The sequence below is a fragment of the Ursus arctos genome, unplaced genomic scaffold, assembly GCF_023065955.2.
Source record: "Ursus arctos isolate Adak ecotype North America unplaced genomic scaffold, UrsArc2.0 scaffold_6, whole genome shotgun sequence".
NCBI classification, from domain to species: domain Eukaryota; kingdom Metazoa; phylum Chordata; class Mammalia; order Carnivora; family Ursidae; genus Ursus; species Ursus arctos.
In genome coordinates this window covers 51,054,971-51,077,296 of record NW_026623078.1, presented here as the reverse complement: position 1 = coordinate 51,077,296, position 22,326 = coordinate 51,054,971, and the positions used below count along the sequence as shown (strand labels likewise).

The following is a 22,326-nucleotide window of genomic DNA, read 5'->3' as shown; positions in this document are numbered from 1 at the left end:
TTCTCAATCTATAGATTCAATGTATCCCAATCAAAATTCCAGGAAATTATTTAATGGCTATTGGCAAACTGATTCTAATGCTTACGGAGTCAAAAGAGCCAGAATAGCTTATACAATAATGAAGGAGAAGAACAAAAATGGAGGACTAACACTGCCATACCTTAAGATCTAAAGCTACAGTAATCAACAATGTGGTACTGGTGAAAGAATAGACAGATAGGTCAATGGAACACAACTGATAGCCCTGAAATAGATCCTCATGAATACAGTCAAATGATCTTTGACAAAGTAGAAAAAAGAATACAATGGAGCAAAGACCGTCTCTTCAACAAATGGTGCTGGAACTAGACATTCACATGCAAAAAAATGAATTTACATACAGACCTAACCCCCTTCAGAAAAATGACCTCAAAATGGACCATAGACTTAAATGTAAAACACACACTATAAAACTCTTAGAAGAAAACATAACAGAAAACCTAGATGATCTTGGGTATGGTGATGCCTTTTTAGATACAACACCAAAGACATGATCCATGTAAGAAATAATTAAAATTAAAAACTTCTGCTCTGTGAAAGATAATATCAAGGGAATTAGAAAACAAGCCATAGACTAGGAGAAAATATCTGCAAAAGACACATCTGATAAAGGACTGTTATCCAAAATATACAAAGAAACTCTTAAAATTCAAAAGTAAGAAAACAACCCAATTAAAAAAATGAGGCAAAGACTTTTACACACACCTCGCCAAAGAAGTCATGCAGATGGAAAATAAGCATATGCATAGACAAAGATGCTCCACTTCATATATCATCAGGGAGATGTATATTAAAACAATAAGAGATATCATTACACACGTAATAGAATGCCCAAAATCTAGACCATTGAAAACATCAAATGCTGGTGAGGTTGTGGAGCAAGAGGAACTCTCTCCTTCAGTGCTGGTGGGAATCCAACCCGGTACAAGCTACTTTGGAAGACAGTTTGGTGGTTTCTTACAAAACTAAACACATTCTGACCATATGATTCGGCAATCACACTCCTTTGTATCTGCCCTAAGGAGTTGAAAAGTTATGTCCACACACAAGTCTGCAGATGAGTGTTTATAGTAGCTTTATTCCTAATTGCCAAAAGTAGGTAGGTAATGAGTAAACAACAAATTTGCTAAATTGTATAAATTCCTAAAACACATCAGAAATCTATGAATTAGATTTCGCTGATGTGAGAGATTCATAAACTTGGCACAAATAATATAGGAATGTAAAATATTGTTTCTAACCCAATTTGCTTCAAGGACTTCATCGAAAATGCCATGGGGAAATATTTTTGCTCTATTTATTTTCAGGGCATATAATTACATCCTTACAGACTGTCTAAAGTATACTGGAAAAAAGTTGATATTTTAGAGACCGCATAGCTCTATAGCCCTTTTAAAAAAGATACTGAGCAAAGGGTGCCTGAACGGCTCAGTAGGTTAAGTGTTCGACTTTTGATTTCGGCTCCAGTCATGATCTCAGAGTTATGAGATCGAGCCCCATGCTGGGCTCCGTGCTAGGTGTGGCGCCAGCTTAAAATTCTCTCTCTCCCTCTCCCTTGCCCCACCACGACCATCCCCCATAAGAAAAACAAAATAAAAAACAAAACAAAAAAAAACAAAAACAAAAACAAGGAAAAAGAGATACTGAGCAAACAGAAATCGTTGGTGGTAAAAGATGGTCCATTAGAATCATTTATAAAAGTTAAAAGCTTTATCATTTTTAAATAATTTTTAAAAATAAAGAAGACTGAGAGACTAATGTAATAGTTATAATCCACAAACTGTGGTAGAATGGAAAGAGCACTGACTTAAGACTTATATTAAAATTTCAGTTCCACCATTTTTTAGCTATGTATGAATGATTTCAGGCAGGTCACTTACCATCTCTGAGCCCTCAGATCCTAATATATAAAACGATAATGATGCCCATATCAACTTCACAAGGTGGTTGTGATAAGAGGCTCGAAGATACAATGAGTTAGCTTACATGAAAATGCCTGGCACACTGCCTAGCATCAAGTAGCTCTCAGTGAATACCTCTTCCTTTCCTTCATAATAAATAGAACTGAGTCTTCTGTTTAACTCTTGACAAAAATAAAACCAACGTCTTTTTTATAGATGAACAGTTTCTTCACTTGAGTTTTTATAGGAGATACACTCTAAGTACAGATAGGATTATAGAAGTATAGAAACAAAAAGCAAAGAAAACATATCTTGAGAAGCATCTAATAAGCAGCTTTCTTTGTTTCATGCTGACATGTTTTGTGGTTACAATGTAGGCTTCCAATGAACACCGGATCAAAATTAAAATTCTAGGCAGGCATTCAACTTTTATGATTGTGTCCATTCTTCACTGAGCATGGGAAACGAATGCTTTAGAAGTTATTTATTGAAGATATTCCCATAGTACTATTACAAAGTTCACTTCCAAAAGAGGCCCTATCCCTGTAATGTATCTGAGTAAGTGAAAGCTATACCAGGTTTCTTGCGTTGTACTTTAAAAATTGTAGCAGGATACTAAAACCATATTTTAAAGAGGCTTTTCTGAGGCTAGGCCACAGCAATTTTGCAAAGGTCCATGACAGGAAAAGAGACCAAACAAATTTCAAAAATAAAGAACACCAATCTAAAATAATTTATGACCACATTTTGAATAAAATTAAATATAGAATAATTAGCAAAAAGCATTTAATTATAGTTTTCCTATTATGAATGTAAAGTTGGCAAAAACGCAGTAAGACTAATCAAAATCAGGTAATAGTTACCTCTGTGGCCTTGCTTGATGGTTCCAGTCCAATCATATTTGCTACTATTAACTGATGTAAGAGTTGAACCTGAGCCACACTTAGGAAGAAGTCCAGGTTTGTGGTTATATTCACTTCCAAGGAATGGCCACACACTAAAATTTCCTAAAGGAAAAAAAAAAAAGTTGAATACAGATAAAGATACATGATAGCCATTAGATGATAATTTATCATTCTTACTTATTTGACCTTTACATGTTGATGAATTCTCCTGGGACTCAAGTTCATATGTTAATGAGAATAGCAGAAATGGAGAGCACAGCCACTCAACATAGTTTAATGGATTAATTTAATAAACATTTATGAGGTCCTGCTGTGCGCTGGGCTGTGCGCTAGTTGCAGGGAAACAAACTAACAACACAAACACTAATTTTTTTACCATTTCATGTACATTTGGCTTTTTCAAACCTCAAACTACTAACATCATTTCCATATGTAAGTGATGATGTAATTCTTTAGCATAATCCTGTTCATTCATTCAAACTAACAAATATTTACTGAGCATCTCCTAAGTAACTCGCACTATACTCAGCTGCTAGGGATAGCACAAAGAATAAGGGTGGCTTTGAATGGCAACCTGCTCTTGAGGAGATTACAATCTAGTTGGGCAGACAGATGTAAACAGGCAATTGTAGGCAAGAAATCACAATCACAAGTGGTATGGTTTGAGAATTCCCCAAAGTATACACTCCAAATGATTTATAACAAATAGTGCTGAAGCCAAAGATAGCTAGACTAATTAATTTCACTTCTTCAAGCTGCTAAAATCTTGGCTGCATTAGGTAGATGTCCACTACTTAACTGAGTCACTTCAACATTCATCATTGGAAAACCATTCAGGGAAGGAAAAAGGAAGAAAAAAATAGACCTGAAGTTTCACTTAATAAGCAGAAGTTCTGCCTCCTGTCAGGAAGAGAACGTGGACAATGTTCAAATGCTTGGAAATGTCCAAAGAACCTTCTCCTTACTAGTGTCTTCTAAGAGAATGGATTTAAGGAGACTTATGATGGCTCCGAATGCAAACTACACAGCTTAGAGAGGATTTTATTACAGCCATAAGGAATAGTATGTTGGAAATGAATATTCCTTTTGCTTTTTGGGTTAAATAACCCTTCCCCCTACAAGTTCTCTGTATTTATTAAAATTAGACTTCTTATTTTATTCCTCACACACACGCATGCTCTCTCTCTCTCCCTTTCTAAAATAAATACATAAATCTTTAAAAAAATAATAAAAAGAGGATAGAAGAAGTTAATTGGAGTGTTATGAGGATTAAATGAGTAACGGCATGAAAAGCAATAACAGTACTAGAAACTATTAATTTTTAGTTACAATAATAGCATTGATAATAAGCAATTTGACATCGTGTGCACTAAAACTAAGAAAATCCCTAACTTACAAAGAGAAGCTACTCCATTATACAGACTAAAATGAAACCTAAATTAAGTTCTCACCTCAGTGTGCATATTTTCTGGAGAAATTATTTTGGTGAAAATGATAGCAGGTGCTCCAGTTATTCGGACAGAAAAATCTGTTAAGATGGGAGTCAAAATTGCTCTTCTTTCTTGATGTCGTCGTATGCTAAAAGATAAAGTAAAAAATTATTAGCCATTTCATTTTTTTCAAGGATTCTTTTTCATTAAACTTGTGCACGTCTTCACTACAAACAAGTATGACAAAATTACATTATTATTTCGAGAGTGCCTATTTGTACATTTTATAGTCATAGTTTTACAACTTCAATTCTTAACTTCAGATTAATAAAAGATAGCATAAAATTACTGAGAAATCCAGATGCAATTAATTTCATATCAGTCACATCCTTTTAACAAATTACTTTGTTTTTAATTACTTTTGTTCTTACAAATAGTTCAATCTTTTCTTACCAATAATAACCTTCCCATTTTGGGATAATCTTTAATTTCCTATTTTTACTATTTCTGACCCAGGTGACCACTGCCATCTTTCCAACCTCATTAGGTTCACAAGTATATATCCTCTTAATCTCTGAACGACCTTTTTTTAAGCTCTAAGAACTGTCTCAGCTCATGGATTATTACTGCATATACGGTTGATGAAATAGCTTTTATGACTTTGATACTGAATGCTTCTTCACAACAATCATGTACGTGAAGTAAAATCCATTACTAGCCCCATATTACTTACAAGGAAATGAGGATCAGGGGCTAGCCTAAGGCCACCTAATGGGAACAAAGTTTCCACTGTTGGGTCAGATAGCAGAATAGCATTTGGCCTCTATTTTAATTCTTCCTTATACATTCTCACCTTTGATCAGTTATGTAGCACAATATTTCTACTTTACATTCAGAATAGCTAAATGCTAGTAATTTCAAGGAAGTACTGCAAACATGGCAGAAGATGAAACTGGAAAACACTATTGAGAAATTGAAGCTCATGCTATTAGTATAGTTCTTCAGGTCTACTATCCATATTCTAAGTTTTCATTTTATGAAGTAATATAGTTCTACATTTTACTAGCAAGCTGTACCTCAAGAGTTCCTTGGAACCATTAACTTAATATTCCTTACAAATATGTCTCTATTATTCACTTATAAAGTGATAAAGTGGAGATGAGAGAACTGGCATAAATTATCTCATTAAAAAGCCCATATAAAACTCAAGTTTTTAAAATCCTTTTCTACCAGAGTAGTCTAGAAAGTAGGAAGTACTAGTATCTTTTGTTCAAACTTGCAATGGGCAAAGCTTTACATGGTGTCTGCCAAAAAAGCAAATTGGATCATCTGGTTCTGTGACACATAAGTATTGGATTTCAAGAAAGTCAATTTTAAAGAATTAAGAGATCTGGTGAATGGAGGGTAACAGGAAGAAGTATTAAAATCTGTGAACACAGAGGAAAGGTTGCGATCCTGAGAGACACCGTAATTATAGCTTAATAGCTCAAGTTCCATAAAATGGTCAATGTGAGAAACATGTAACATCTGATGTGCTCTCATAGGGGAATGTTAAAATATATGATGTATTAAAAATACCTTAAAATGGAAAAGATGGCAGGAAACCAAATAAGAGCAAATATTAACGAAACACCCAATGGGGGAAAAAAAAGAGTATTTATACATATCAAATTTTTCCCCATTATGTGATGAATTAAATCAGTAACACAACACATGAAGACCTATGACCTTAGATATAAAAAAAAAATAAGTCAATAGTCCTATAAAACTATAACTTTTCTGGTACATTATAATGGTTTTTCTTTTGCGTTATTTCTTGTAAGTCTTTGAGGTAATGACATATATTTCTTTAATCATTAAAAGTTTTTATAGATTGAAATACTTCAAATGAAATAAATACTGAAAAAAAATCACTACGAAAATTAAATTCTGCCAATATTTTACTAGATAAGAGCATAGGATTTAAAATTTAAAATTTTTCCAGAAACAGACTCACTAAAATAAAATACATAATATATGGGTAACATATAGCTCAAGAAAAAAATCAATAAACTAGAATATACATTTGAGAAAATTCCAGGAATATGCTAAAGTAAATTTTAAAATGGAAAATTAAAAAAAAAAGAGACACGAGGGGCAGGTCAGACATATTTAATTTGTCGGTCCAACATATTTAATTTCCAAAAACAGAGAATAGAAAGTAAGGAAAAGGAACAGTATCAAAGAGTTAATGGCCGAGAATTCTCCAGAACTCATGAAACATAAGAACCCATGGATTCAAGAAGTACAATGAGTCCTGGTTCAGATAAATACAATAACATCCACAATCAGGCATGTCTTGGTCAAAGAGCTGATCACCTATGACAAATGAAAGATGGTAAAACCAGCTAGAGAAAAAAGATAATCTATAGCATGCTAAGACATGTGATGTTAGGAGAGCTGTGGAAGAAATATTTCTCTGGTATACTAGAACAATGATTTAGAATTTCTACACTGTCCACAGAAACATGGAAATGAAACAGTGATTTGTACCTGTCAGCTAACATGGAGGATTAAACCCACAGAAATTTATAAAACCCTGTGTAAGGATTAAAAAAAAAAAAGACAATCATAAAGTGCTAAACAAATAACAGGAAAGTAATCATATATGTTAACAAAAACTATTCAGTTAATCTCTGGGAAGAGCAGATTGTAAATAAGGAAAAGTATAGTTCTCTGAAATTGTTAGTATGCAAGAAGGCATAGGTACGTGTCATCTGTACTCATGAAAAGACATGTTTAGGAAGGCTGTGCTCATTTTTCTTGAGCTCAGCAAAATTATACTAAGGTTCTTCTGCCCATCTTCCATACATTTTGTAATGACACTGTGGGAAATATTAAAGCAGTTTAAGAACCCTATTTCAAAAATTGCATATTATGAAAGACTATATGTAAGTAGGAAAAATGGTACTAAGGTTTCCAAAATATTCCACTAAAAAGACAGAATAAAAAGTGCCAGATGGTCTGTGTGTGCATCAAACAGTTTTTATTCAACACGAAGACTTTCTTGGTATGGCTTTATAGCCGAGCTTCAGATAGAAGATACCCGACCAGAAGATACTTAAGTCTTGTTCTGGTAATCCTCTTGCAGAGGTTATTTCTCAATATAAAAAACAGTAATATTCACAGCCATTTATTGTAAACAACCTACTAGCTGGAAAACTGTTATAATTTTATTACTGTCTTATTTGTAGAGATTCCTCTTATTTTTAGAGGATTCTCACTTATTCATTTATTCACTTTTAAAGTTTATTTATTTAAGCAATCTCTACATCCAACGTGGGGCTCGAACTCACAACCCCAAGATCAAGAGTCACACACACTTCCCAACTAAGCCAGCCAGCTGCCTAGATGGGAGGTTCTTGAGGATAACATGAATTTTTTATAATTTAAAAATCAAATATATAATTAAGAGTTTAAACCTATTTCGGTGTTTTGGGTTTTTTCCCAAGAGGAACACAATCCAGTGATCCAATGCAATTAAAATCCAAACTCCCTTTGACCTATAAAGCCATTCATAATTTAGTCCCTTCCCTACCCTAAACTTTACTTATTATTCTTTTCCTCCCAGCCAGCCATGATCCTTAAGTGTACAAAACTGATTTCTACTCAAAGCTCTCTACTCTGCCAGAACACTCTTGACACAATCACTCTAGGAGTATCTGCATGGGTAGTGCATTCTTGTCATTAGGTATTAGACTAGGCCTAATGTAAAGAAATTTTCCACAGACCCTTATCCCATTATACTGCCATATTACTCTCACAGCATTTATCACTGTGTGAAATTTTGAGAACATGGACTGAGTGTCCACTATTGCACCAGGCCCTCTGCTAGGTGCTGGAAATACAGTGGCAAAGACAGATGTGTGCAGCTCAGTTTAGCAGGGGAAAAATACCTAAAAATAATCATAAGGTAGGTCAAGTAAAATGATAAGGAAAAAACAGGCAGGTATGGAAACTTCCAGTAGGGGACCTTACTTTAAATGTAAAGACATATAAAGTGTCTGTGAATAATGCTGCAAGAACTACAACCCGAAATAATTTTCAAGGTACATTTAAATAAAATGCTAGTACAAATTTATTTTGGCAATATTAAATAATGTTAAAATATTTGCATTCTCTAAACAAAACAAGAAGAAACAAATGAAAATTATCCCACCCAAACAAACAAACCAAAACTGTGGTTAATATATTTGTGATGGAGATTCCAGTCTTTAAAAGAAGGTCTTATGGGCATAGCTGTATTGAAATATCAACTTAACTCAATTTTACAGAGATGTTCAATTGTTAACAGCTCTGGTTATAGTTTCCAGTTGTTTATATCTATAGTCTGGAACTCCTGCATCTTATTCTACTTGATAGCTCTTTCTTCAAGGAAAAACTTCAGAAGAAAACTTCATGGAGGAGGGAGATGTCAGGGGACTGCTGAATGCTTCTCACAGAAAAGGACATTAGAAATTGAGGATATCAATGGGAATCTACCAAGGGAAAAACAGACAGGGGGTTTATGTTTTTTTATTTCATTTTTAAAGCTTTAATAACATGTATTGATGTACCAAGTGCAGTGCTCACAGAATAATACTGCATAATATATAAAAGTTATGTGTTGTACATATGCATTTAAGTGAATGTTGATATAATCTTGTTTGGATCCTTCTCTTGAAAACAAAATGTTGAATGGAGGGAAACCTGGCTATTTAGGGCTTTGGATCAATCTGGGCATTATTATCTATATTCATATATATATATGTGTGTGTGCATGTGTGTGTGTGTGTATAGCAATTATGATGTTAGGGGTTGTAAGAACTATAAATTAATTGACATTATAGGGGGTCTTAAAATTTTATGATATACTATTGTGATGATTATATTCAATTTAAATATTTTCTGATTTTTTGAGTACCTACTGTCTGTCAGTAAGTATGTAAGAAACAAAGAAGACTGGCCAAGACAGATCTGTCCTTTTATCTCTACACCACCCTTTCAGCTTGCCAAGGACACCCTCAGCCTATATGTAAGGAAGCTAAACCACGGCCTCCTCCCCCTCACACAGGTCCAAGCACCGGTCACCGAGTGAAAAGACAACAGTGACCAGGTAAGTAACCTGCATACAGCAGACATCAGTACAGGTTATTCTAGTTCTCAGTACTTCATTTCCTCAGGTTATAAAATAAGCCCAGACATAGTAAAAATGGTTGCTAAGAGAAAAAGAAACAAAAGTGATTAACTAACAATGAACTTTAGCCTGAGTGTAAGGGGTCAGAACACCGAGTCTAGGAAAAGTAGTTGAATGAGCGGAAGCAAATCAGGGTTCTATACTTGGCTCTACTTCTAGGTGACATTACACAAGGCAAGGAACCTCCTCAAACTTAGTTCCTTATGGTGGTTTTGTCCTGTAACAACTTGCTAAGAACATTCCAGATCTGAGAGAGAAAAACTGCATGAGATTTGGAGGTATGAGGGAACTAAATACTGGCCAATATTCTCTCAAAGGCATGCTTTGTAGAACAGTGAAATTCCGACTCTGTGGTGCCGGCAGATTCCAGCTTGTCTTCCGTCTTCTCGGTTCTGTGACCAGCTCTTTTTCCTGACCACTGGCCCTGCTGACCCCACTGGCTCACCCCCTGCACAGAGGCCACAGCCTCCCATGGACTTCTCTCCCAGCCTCCAGTGGTCCCTCCAGCGGCTGGACATGCCTGTGACATGTCTCCGATTCACAATCCCCTTTAGATCCTTACTTCACAGCTTCCTCACAATTGAGCAAGGCCTTATTCCTAAAATAAATCCCTTATGCTCTAATATGTACAGTGGTTCTGCTGCTATGACTGAATCCTAATGTTTTCTCTCAACTGAAAAACTGAGGTTTTAGGAGGGAAAGTTCTACAAGTTTTAAAATGTGGTCATTTTTATGCTTAAAACTTCCCTACTCCCTTCTCCCCCAACATACACACAGAAACACACTTTGACTAAAGACAAAAGCTGAGTAATGTATGCAGGAGGAATTAATGAAAACCATTATAAAGGCTGTTATTTAAAATCTGTCAAAGGAGGGAGCAAATTATTCTTCACTGAGTACCTTTTTCTATCTTTTGAATTTTACCTGTAATTCCTATTGAAAAACAAATATATAATCATATTAAGGCTCTGCTTTTTTTTCTATCAAGATTAATCATCACTACAAGGTATATCAGATCTAAAATCTCTTGTCTTCATTTGACTCAGTATCTCTCAGAAACATTCAGTTACTTGATCTGTACCAGTTCTACTTAATTGTTTAATCATTCAACCTTTCCTTAATTCACTCAATTCTTGATTAAGTACCTATTATGTGCCAAGCATAATATTATGTACTGGGTATACGAAGTGAGTAAAACATGTCACATTTTCATACTCCTAGCCTTTGAATCTACTGCTTTCTTAGTTCAAAATGCCCCCTCGCCTCTCCTGCCACTCAGACTCTGTGGAAACAAATTCAGAAGTTGTATACTCTGTGAGACCTTCCCTGAAAACCCACTCACAGAGTGAATCATTCATTTCTTTCTTTAAATTTTCTATTTCGTACCTACGTCAATTTTAGATTTATTGTATTATGTATCTGTCATATCTATTAGCCTGAGATGTCCTTATGTACATGGAATGTGCTTATCTTGATTTTGATGTGTCTCTTCTATAATCCTAAACATCCTATGTCTACCATAGTAATTTACTCCCTGCACTCTAATAGGTAATTAACTATTAATTCTTTGATTTGACACTGAGCTCTGTAAGGGACAGGGACATATCAGAAATTATTTCATTTTGTTTCTCTAGTGTAAAAGACATTCTATGGCATTCAATTGATGTTCAGAAGCCTTAATTTTTGACAAGCATGCCAAGGCCATTCAATGGGGGAATGAACAGTCTGGGTGCTGGGACAAATGGTGCTGGGATAATTGTATATTCACATACAAAAAAAGGAAGTTGGACTTTACCTCATACCATATAAAAAAACAAACAAAAACTCCTGAAAAGGAGCAACAATCTAGCTATAAGAGTTAAACCCATAAAGCTGTTAGAATAAAAGACAGACACAAGTCACCAGAAAGAAAATACCTAGGAATAAACTTAACCAAAGAGGTTAAAGATCTGTACTCTGAAAACTATCAAACATCAACTAAAGAAACTGAAGATGATACAAACAAATGAAAAGATAGTCCAGGCTCATGGATTGGAAGAATTAATATTGTTAAAATGTCCATACTATCCAAAGCAATCTACAGATTTAATGTAATCCCTATCAAAGTACCAAAAGCATTTTTTGCAGAACTAGAACAAATAATAATAAAGTTTCTATGGAACCCTCAGTAGTCAAAGCAATCTTGAGAAAAAAAGAACAAAGCTTGAGGGATCACAATTCCAGATTTCAAGATATACTACAAAGCTGTAGTCATCAAAATAGTACGGTGCCAGCACAAAACAGACACATAAATCAATGGAGCAGAATAGAAAGCCTAGAAATAAACCAATGCTTATATGGTCAATTAATCTATGACAAAGGAGGCAAGAATATACAATGGGTAAAGGTAGTCTCTTCAATAAACGGTGCAGGGAAAACTGAACAACAAAAGAATGACACTGGACTACCTTCTTATATAATACACAAAAATAAACTCCAAATGGATTAAAGAGCTAAATGTGAGACCTAAAACCATAAAAATCCTAGAAGAGAATACAGGCAATAATATCTCCGATAGTGGCCATAGAAGCATTTTTCTAGATATACCTCCTAAGGCAAGGGAAACAAAAGCAAAATTAAACCTTTGGGACTGCAGAAGCACCTGGGTGGCTCAGTCAGTTAAGTGTCTGACTCTTGATTTTGGCTCAGGTCAAGATCTCAGCATTGTGAGATTGAGCCCTGCACTGGGCTCTATGCTCTGCATGGAGTCTGCTTGAGATTCTCTCTCTCCCTCTGCCCCTCCCCCCAACTTGCACATGTATGTGCCCAGTCTCTCTCTCTGTCTCTCAAACAAATAAAAATTTTAAAAAACAACAAAAAACTATTAGGACTACATAAAAAACTTTTGTACAGTGAAGGAAACCATCAAAAAAACAAAAAGGGAACCTACTGAATAGGAGAAGATATGTGCAAATGATATATCTAATAAGGAGTTAATATCCAAAATATATAAAGAACTTAAGAACTCAACATCAAAAAACCCCAAAAATCCAAAAACCAAAACCCAAACAATCCAATTAAAAAATGCACAGAGGACCTGAAGGCACTTTTCCAAAGAATACATACAGATGGCCAATAGACACATGAAAAGATGCTCAACATCGGGGAAATGCAAATCAAAACTACAATGAGATATTACCTTACACCTGTCAGAATGGTTAAAATAAAAAGCACAAGAAATAACAAGTATTGGCAAGGATGTAGAGAAGAAGGAACCCTTGTACACTGTTGGTGGGAATGGAAATTGGTACAGCCACCTGTGGAAAACAGAATGGAGGTTCCTCAAAAAATTAGAAATAGGAATACCATATGATCCAATAATTCCACTACTGGGTATTTACTCAAAGAAAATGAAAACACTAGTTTGAAAAGATATATGAACCTCTATATTTATTGCAGCATTATTTACAACAGGCAAGACATGGATACAACCTAAATGTTTATTGACAGATAACTGAAGAAGGAAGATGTGGTATGTGTCAATTACATACACACACAGGAATATTTTGCAGCTATAAAAAGGATGAGATCTTGCCATCTGTGACAACATGGATGATTCTAGAGGGTATTATGCTAAGTGAAATAAATCAGACTAAGAAAGACAAATATCATATGATTTCACTCGTGGAATCTAAAAAACAAAGCAAACAAATAAAAAGCAGAATCAGGTCTATAAATACAGAGAATAAACTGATGGCTGCCAGAGGAAAGGGGGTGATGTGGATGGACAAAATGGGTGACGGGGAGTGGGAGTACAGATATATTCCATTCGGTTATAAGTCATGGGAATAAAAGGCACAGCATAGGTAATGTAGGCAACGATATTGTAACAGTATTGTACGGTGACAGATAGTAGCTATACCACAGCATAACATACACAAAAGCTGAGTCACTATGTTGTACATCTGAAACTAGTATTACACTGAGTGTCAACTATATGCAAATGAAAAAAAAAATCAAAACATAGGCATAAATCTTAATGACCTTGGATCTAGCAATGGATTCTTGGAACAATGATAAAAACTTGTGCAAAGATCATTATCAAAAAATGAAAAGGTCATTTATAAATTATGTATCAGATAAGGGTATAGCATTTAGAATAAAGAACTCCTACAAATCATCAACAATTTAAAAATGGGCAAAAGGCTTGAGTAAACCTTTGTTTTTTTTAATTGTTATGTTAGTCACCATTTTTCTAAGGAAGATATAAAAATGGCCAAAAAACACATAAAGGGCTTAACATCATTAAGCATTATCAAAATGCAAATCAAAACCACACCGAATAGGACGGTTACAGTTAAAAAAAAAAAAAAAGGAAAATAAGTGTTGGTGAGAATGTGGTGAGATTGGAACCCTTGAGCATTGCTGGTGGGAATGTAAAATGGTTCAGCCGCTGTGAAAAATAGTTTGGCAGCTCCTCAAAAGTTAAATATAGAATTACCATATGATCATGAAATTCTACTCTTACATAAATATCCCCAATACCTGAAGACAGGTACTGAAACAGGTACTTGTACGCAAATGTCCACAGCAATATTATTCATAATAGCTAAAAAGTAGAAACAGCCCAAATATCCACCAACAGATGAGTGGCTAAACAAACTATGGTATTTACAGGCAGTGGCATATTATCCAACAGTAACCAAGAATGAGGTATTGACACATGCTACCATGTGGAAAAACCTCCAAAACACTGTGCTAAGTGAATGAGTCAGACACTAAAGGTCACATACTGTATGATTTCTTTTATATGAAATATCTGGATAGATAAATCCACGGAAACAGAAAGCAGACTGGCATTTGCCAGGGGCCAAGGGGAGAGAGAAGGATGTAGAAGAAAGTGCTTAATGGGTAAGGGATTCTACTTTAGGATGTAGGAAATGTTTTAGAATGAGACAGACGTGGCAGTCACAGATAGGGGTGGTGGTTACACAATATTGTGAATATACAAAATACCAGTGACTTGTCCACTTTAAATGGTTAATTTTGTGTAATGTGAATTTCAACTCAGTTACTAAAACACACTCACAGAAACACAACTATTTATTTAAATGAATTAAAGGAATAAATAGGAGAGATACAGCTGAGTTAAGGCTAGATGCTCATAAAGTTTCCTAGGAAAGTAAGGCCCATCTTTGTTGATAGAATTTGTGGTTTTTAAGATGGCCTATAAAGGTGCCTGGGTGGCTCCGTCGGTTAAGCATCTACCCTGGCTCAGGTCATGATCTCAGGGTCCTGGGATTGAGCCCCATATTGGGCTCCCGGGTCAGCGGGGAGTCTGCTTCTGCCTCTTACTCTCCCTCTGCTTGTGTGCATGTGTGTGCTCGCTCTTTCTCTCACATATATAAATAAAATCTTTAAAAAAAAGACCTATAAATTATGTAAGCTTGGAACTTCCTAAACCTGAAAACCGAATGAAGTACAGGAAAGATGGAACTTGACCCTGATTCCCACCATGTGATGTCTACAGATCAGGGCTGGTGTGGTACATGTAAGGTGTGCACCAGATCCTCCATGCAGGACCAGCTGCTGGGAGTGCTGCCTGCATTCCTCTCCTGAAATGTACCTTGGCCAGCAGTAGAACATTTTTCACCCAAATTTGCACCCCTATTCAGGAGCACATTCAACCACTATCAATGAAAGGCTGTAACAATACATTTTTTTTTTTTTTTTTATGTGAGAGAGAGAGCATGAGTGGAGGGGGAGAGGGAGAGTGAGACCTCCAGCAGACTCCCTGCTGAGCACGGAGCCAGACGCAGGGCTGGATCCCACAACCTCAAGATCAGGACCTGAGCTGAAAACAAGAGTTGGACGCTTAACTGACTGAGCCACCCTGGCACCCCTGTAACAATATATTTCACACTATGAAAGTGCTTTGTGCTAGGGATAAATCAATGGACTGGATGGTGAAGATCTGTCCTCAGGACGCAGACAAAGTATACAGATAATTAGAATTAAATATTCCAAGTGACATGTTAAGAGCACACAGAAGGGGTATTAATTAACCTGCTCTCATGGAGGCTCAGGGGAAGACTTCCTGGAGAACGTAAGGTTTCCTGAGGCTTGAAGAATGATGGGAGTTAGGCAAGTGAACAGGGGGTGTTAAGAGAGTTCCAGGCAGAGATCACATATCAAGGCCTAATAGCAAGTGACAAACCTTATTTTCAGGAAGCTGAAAGAAGCTTGTTATGAATAGAGCCACAAAGAAATTAGAAAACAATGTGGATACCTGAAAAAGTTGAAGCTTATATAGAGTACAGACTACCCCTTGGTATTTGGTTTTAGGCACATTATTTATCTTGGTTAGGCCTCAGTTTCCCCATGTAGAATTAGCTCATAGCATTACTGCAAAAATTAATTTAAGTTAGGTAAAGTGATAAATATTATATACTCTATTATTGAAGTTGTTGCTCTCAATATGCCAAGACACAGATAAATACAGTTTTGGTGGTAAAAGGGCAGAACCCCAAAGCAATCAGCATTGCAAGAGCCATACAAGAAAGTTTACATACACACAATGTTTTAAAGAAATTCAATCAAATAAACCACCATGGTGTGTTATAAGCAATAGATGTTAGTAAATCTTACAAGGAAAAATAAAAAAGAAAAAAAAAAGAAAAATGAGAAAATAGTTAACACTTCTTCAAATCATAAAGACCTCCAGGTTTACAATATACAAAAGTATCTTTAATGCCTAGTATCTTCGTTCTAGCAAATAATTCTACTTAACTAACTCTGATGAGAAACCACGAGTAGCCTGGGTAAGAGAGCAATAGCTCTACAGATCCTCCCACTTACATTCAGGACTAATTCCTTTAAAAATGTTCTCTGTGAACACAGGTGCTTTAAGTTAAAGTGGATTAAAAAAAAAAATAAAAGCAACCCAGAGCTTTTGTTACTTTTCTCCTCTTATCATCATAAACAGAAAAGAGAGATTAAAAAAAAATAATAATCTGACCTTGAATACAATGGATTTCAAGGGAAAATGTGAATGTATCCTTAGCCTGAAGTGGAACCTTTCATCAAATAGCAAGCTTTAAAAAAAATGCTGACACAATCTTGAATTTGTAATAATTACAGTGTAACAGTTGATAGGATCAGCAGGTTTCCAAGCAAAATCATTAGTTACAATTATAAAATATATTTTATTTTGGTCATGTAATACAGAAGTGGTACCAAACACTTAGGTCAGGCATGCTGAAGACCGTATCACCAACTGTTCTTCTGGCAATGAAATATTAGAAAGTGTAGAATGTTTTTCAATAATTTCCTACCTGCTGGCCATATTCCACTCAAGGGCTGGGTTTTGAGAATTTCTTTCACTCTCTGTTAGCACCCCTCCTGTGCCACTTTCCTTCTCCGGTTTTAGTTGATCCCACTGTGCAGTACCAATATTGATGGACTGTAGGTCTATCTGATATTGTCTGTCTTCAATTTCTGATCCAGGGTCTCGAAGAATTCCCAAGTTCAAAGCTCTCCTGTAAACGCAATGAAAAGACGTAAAAAAATAAAATATTCTGTTTATTTTATTCACTAACATAGTATCATTATCATTTTTTTTCCTTTGGATTACTGATGGATTCACTGGGTTAATCAAATCTCTGAGGCAGGTATTAGGAAGTAACCACATAAGATAACTTGAAAATGTACCCAAACTTATCATGTACAGTAATCGACCCTACAATTATTTTTTTTACATTGTTCCCAGCTCTGTACTGTTTTTCTAAGTACTTTCACATACATGATTTTAGTCCTTGAGATGCGTTGGAGGCTCTATTTTTATCCCCATTTTTACTAAAGAGAATGTAATTCAGAGAGGTTGAAAGACTTAGGCAAAGGTACTGAGGTAGTTTGTGACAAAACCACAACTTAGACCCAGGCTTTCTGACTCAAAAGCCAGTCTTCTTTCCAATGCGAATTACCCACCTTCTTCAGGCCTTTCTTTTCTTGTGAGGAAAGACGATAGGGCTTTGTCAATCTATTGCACTTCCCTACCCCTTGCCCTTGGTTCTTTACATAACCCAGTTGTCACCTAAACTACACGTAGTTGAGAAGACTACACTGTTAACTGAGGAAGACACACACTGAGGATTACTGGCCCATACAGAGTTGAAACTTTGATCTTATTGGACCTAATGCTAAGCAAAGAAATAAAATCATCAATAGCATAAAGCTAAATTAGAAGAAGCAAAATGTTAAATTTTTTGTGAGCATTTTAGAATGAAAATAGCAAAGCAATATGGTAGGAAGAAAAGAACTGGGTTCAGGGTTTGGAGGCCAGATAAACTTATGTTTGCATGAGTTTGGGAACATTTTAGTTTTGTTGGTTCACAAATGCTTTAAAGTGAATCATCAGAAGGAAAATAATATTAGGCCTCTATTAAAGTTTCAATGAACACAAAAATTTAAATACTATAGAGACTATAAATAACTTTATTAGTAGAAATATTTTTAAAAATCTACAACTGCAGCAATTAAAAAATACAATTAAATTAATTACATCAACTGAACAGTAATGAAATTAATTGTGGGGGTGGGGTGGGGAGAAGGAAGCATGGGTCCTGGTCTGAAAACTACAGAAAGTGGGTAAGAGTCCAATTAAGACTATGCCATGGCTAAGTAAGCAGGGGTCAGACCATGCCCGGAGGCTGGTCAAATACCCACGGGAAGGTGGGTAACTGCTATGACTCAAGATGGCAGGCTTCTGGGCCAGCTGCTGGGGAAGAAGACTGGGCCAGGCAAGGTAAGGGCTGAGCCTAACGAATTCAAGTGAAGAGAGGAGCAGGGAAAGAATTGGAATTGAATGAGCAGGCAGTTCAGGTAGGGTGATATCCAAGAGAATTACAATAGGGAATAGGGAAACAAAGAGGCTTTGGTCTAGAAACCATAGCAGGAGCCAGAGAAAGAAATGGATGAATTCTCATTTCTAAAGTTAGAGCTCAACCTGCTGTTTTTTGTCCTTCTCTTTTCTAACTTAGAAGAGCTGTAATCTAGGAATGGGCATGCAAAGAAAAACAGCCTAAAATTTTACTTGAACCAAATAATTACCTTAGAAACACAGCCCATAAAATGGGACATGAACCTTTTCAATTTGTCCTAATGAAGGCAAAGAAAAAAGAATGCATGAGGATGGAGATGGGAGGGAGTGACATTTAGAATATTCCCATTTTGGTACAGTGTTCTCCTTTTATCTTAATATTGGTATAATTCTGCTTAAAGGCCTACCTCAGACTTCACTTTCTATGAAGACTTTGCTGACCAAACTTTCTCCAAACTCATCTCTCCCAAATCTGTGCTCCTGGGGTTTCTCTATACTAAAAGTACAGTAACATCACAATGACTTGTCAGTTTTTCCCAATATGCCATCAATTTCTTAAAGTCAGGAACTAACTCTCCTATCAAGCTATCAGTAAATGCTGTTTCAATTCACTGATTTGAACGGACATAAATCTTGACAAATCTCAAATGGAGAACCTATGTGTTCACAGCAGTAAGAAAACAGTTTTTAAACAGCAAACTTTTTGATTCGGATGCACATAAATTCAGACATACAGCAAGTATCTTGGGTTGTTAGTGGCCTAACCTATTCCTTAGATTATTTATCCCATATAAAAGTTACATTTCCTTATTTTAAACTAGCCAATGCTGTCTCCATTTTAAATAAATTCCCTACATTTTTAAGGTGAATTAAAGAATTCTTGAAGAAAAAGTATGTTATGAAATACAGTCAGTGCTCTATTAAAAGACAAAGTAACCCAGCATTAACAACAGTCTATTTCCCTTGGCACATGGATGATTTAATCAGAAGATTACAACCACAAAACACTGAATTTCATCAGAGTTTTTCATGTAGGCTTGAAATATCCCACATTTTTTTTCTTGGTCTTAAATTGAACTATATTTCTCCTATCTATCCCTGGAGAGCATGACTTCCCAGAGGTTCTTCTTCCCTATGCAAATAGTTTGCATCACGAGCAACAACCAGATACTTCCAAGCATGCTAATTTTAAAATTCCAAACTTTTTAAGAATCAGGGTTCGGGGGGCGCCTGGGTGGCACAGCAGTTAAGCGTCTGCCTTCGGCTCAGGGCGTGATCCCGGTGTTATAGGATCGAGCCCCACATCAGGCTCCTCTGCTATGAGCCTGCTTCTTCCTCTCCCACTCCCCCTGCTTGTGTTCCCTCTCTCGCTGGCTGTCTCTATCTCTGTCAAATAAATAAATAAAATCTTAAAAAAAAAAAAAAAGAATCAGGGTTGGGGATTTATATTCTCTCCTCTTGTTTGAAATTAAATATCTGTCATTTAACCTGATGTGAAAGTTCAGTGAAATTTATAATATTTCGGTATGTAAGTCCAACTTAAAAGCTAACTGCAAAACCATTTAAATCTGAGCTGTAGAAAATAGGATAAGTGAAAGATTCACATGAGCGTTACCCTCAGACTTTCCAATGATCATGAGCACGAAGAAATTATTTAACTTCTCTGTGGCTTAGTTATTTCAATAACTAAATACAGAGATAAATAAAATACATGACTAGAAGTTAAACTATTTATAAAGAGGTCCATTATAAATTTTATGACCATTTCTGAATAGAATCTTAAATGGTTCTGAATGAATAACATTATAATAATCACCAACTAATCACAGATGCCTAGGCACCAAGAATAAAACAAAGTCCACTCTTTTAATTATGAAAAACCATAATGAAAACTATAAAGATGAAAGTTTAGTATTTCTAGGGTCACCTGTTTCCAAAATACAGCATATCAGAAACCCTGAATGAACTTTCTGACTTAAACAACTAGAATGCTTAACAAAAATTTAAAGTATCTTTTTAAACACATCTTAGAGCTGGTACCAGAGAACAGAAACTTCTAAGTGCCCCTTCCCCGCCAGCTCCCCCTCAAAGGGAAACCAGGAAAACTAATAAATAAGCACCTGCCAGAGCCAGCTTGCACTCTTAGGGTTTCTGCTGAATCCTGCAGACACTGATTTTTCTGCTCTGATAACTGCACAGGAGATAAAGCTCAAGGCCCACCCAAGATGAATCAATGTAACTGCAGACCCTACATATAAAGCTGAGGTCACAGAGAGCTACATAAACGGTGAAAGTGTGAATTAAAAACAGCCCTGCTAGTGAGCCTCTTGGTGATAGAACAGTTCTGTATCTCGATGCAATGGTGGTTACAAGAATCTACATATGTGATAAAACTGCACAGAACTATACACACATTTTGTGTTTACAAAGGAGTATACAGAGAACTGAGGAATCTGAATACAGCCGTGGATTGTACTGATGTCAATTTCCTGGTTTTGATATTGTTTGATATTGTTTCCTGGTTTGATATTGCTATATACTTATGCAGGAAGTTATGCAAGACTTGAAATGACAAAAGTCCTAGGAGAAAACATAGGGGCAAGCTCCTTGGCATCAGTCTTGGCAATGATTTCTTGGATTTGACCCCAAGAGCAAAAGACAACAAAAACAAAAATAAATAAGTGGGAGTACATCAAACTAAAAAGCTTCTGCTCAGCAAAGAAAAGTATCAACAAGATGAAACGACAACCTCTGAAACAGAAAATTTTGCAAACCATGTATCTGGTAAGAAGTTATATCCCAAATATACAAGGAACTCATACAACTAAATAGCAAAACCACAAATAACCAATTTAAAAATGGGCAAAGGATGTGAAACAAACATTTTCCAAAGACATACAAATGGCCAACAGGTAGATGAAAAGGTGCTCAGTTTAGAGCAGTGAAAATACTCTGTATGTTACTGTAATTATGAATATGTGCCATATGTTATTCATTTGTCCAAATCTATAGAATGTATAACACCAAGAGTGAAGCCTAACACAAACCATGGACTCTGGGTGATTATGATGTGTCAGTGTGGTTCATCAGTTGTAACTATGTACAACTCTGGTGGGTGGGGGATATTGGTAAGGCTCAAAAGTAATGAGCTAAACATAAAGAGGCAGAATAAACTAAAATTGAGGGAAGGAAATAAGAACAGAAATCAATGAAATAAAAGAGGCAGGGAAGGATCAACAAAGCCTAAAATAGATAAATCTCCAGTACTCAAGGAAAAAAAAAAGCTAAAGATAGAAGGCCTAAGAAACTAAATTTGCAAAAACAAAACAAAACAAAAAAAAAACAACTATGATGCTGTGGAGATTAAACAGATAGGAAGAGGGTATTAGAAAGATTTCTAGGAACAAAGATTTTACAACTTATTGTGGAAAAAAATCTCTAACTTACCACTGCCCTAAAGATATTTCTTATCCTTTCCACCATGGGATTAATATAAAGGTTGTCCTCCCATTTCTTCCACCAGATATAATGCTACTTCTCCTTTTGCAAATTCTTTTTCTATGTAAAAATGACTCCTTTAAAACTATATCCTGACAGTTAAAACTGCTGGTAATGTAATAACTAGTGAAAAGCAACTAAGTGCTTCCCTATTCCGTGCCTTACTCAAGACTGTCAAAACTCTATCTTCCTATCTCAACGGCCAATAAGCAAACTTGCATTCATTCTTTCAAAGAATATTTAGTAAGCACCGCATGCCAGGCTCTGTGACAGGCCCTACAGATCCTGGGTCTCTCTGTGGTCCCTGCCATAACACAGCTTATAGTCTAGTTGGGGATTTATAGGCAATTGCAAAAACAGTTAATGCTATAAAAGGTTGGGTACAGAATGCACTTGGAAGCACAAAAATGGGACCTCTGACCCAGACCTAGGGGCCCAGAAAAGAGGAAGCAACATTTAAAGGAGTTCAAAAAAGCCCGAT

General features: G+C 35.8%; 1 protein-coding gene across 18 annotated transcripts in view; it reads right to left on the bottom strand.

Annotated features, from left to right (window-relative positions):
- Positions 1-22,326, bottom strand: part of VPS13B (vacuolar protein sorting 13 homolog B) — a 765,680-nt gene that overhangs the window by 258,260 nt on the left and 485,094 nt on the right. For all 18 annotated transcript variants that reach the window (XM_044382679.3, XM_048212588.2, XM_048212589.2 and 15 more), the window contains 3 exons: positions 16,804-17,007; positions 4,297-4,423; positions 2,804-2,947 (listed from right to left, as the gene is read on the bottom strand). In XM_044382679.3, coding sequence (XP_044238614.2) covers positions 2,804-2,947; positions 4,297-4,423; positions 16,804-17,007 — 475 coding nt within the window. The remainder of the gene's footprint in view (positions 1-2,803; positions 2,948-4,296; positions 4,424-16,803; positions 17,008-22,326) is intronic.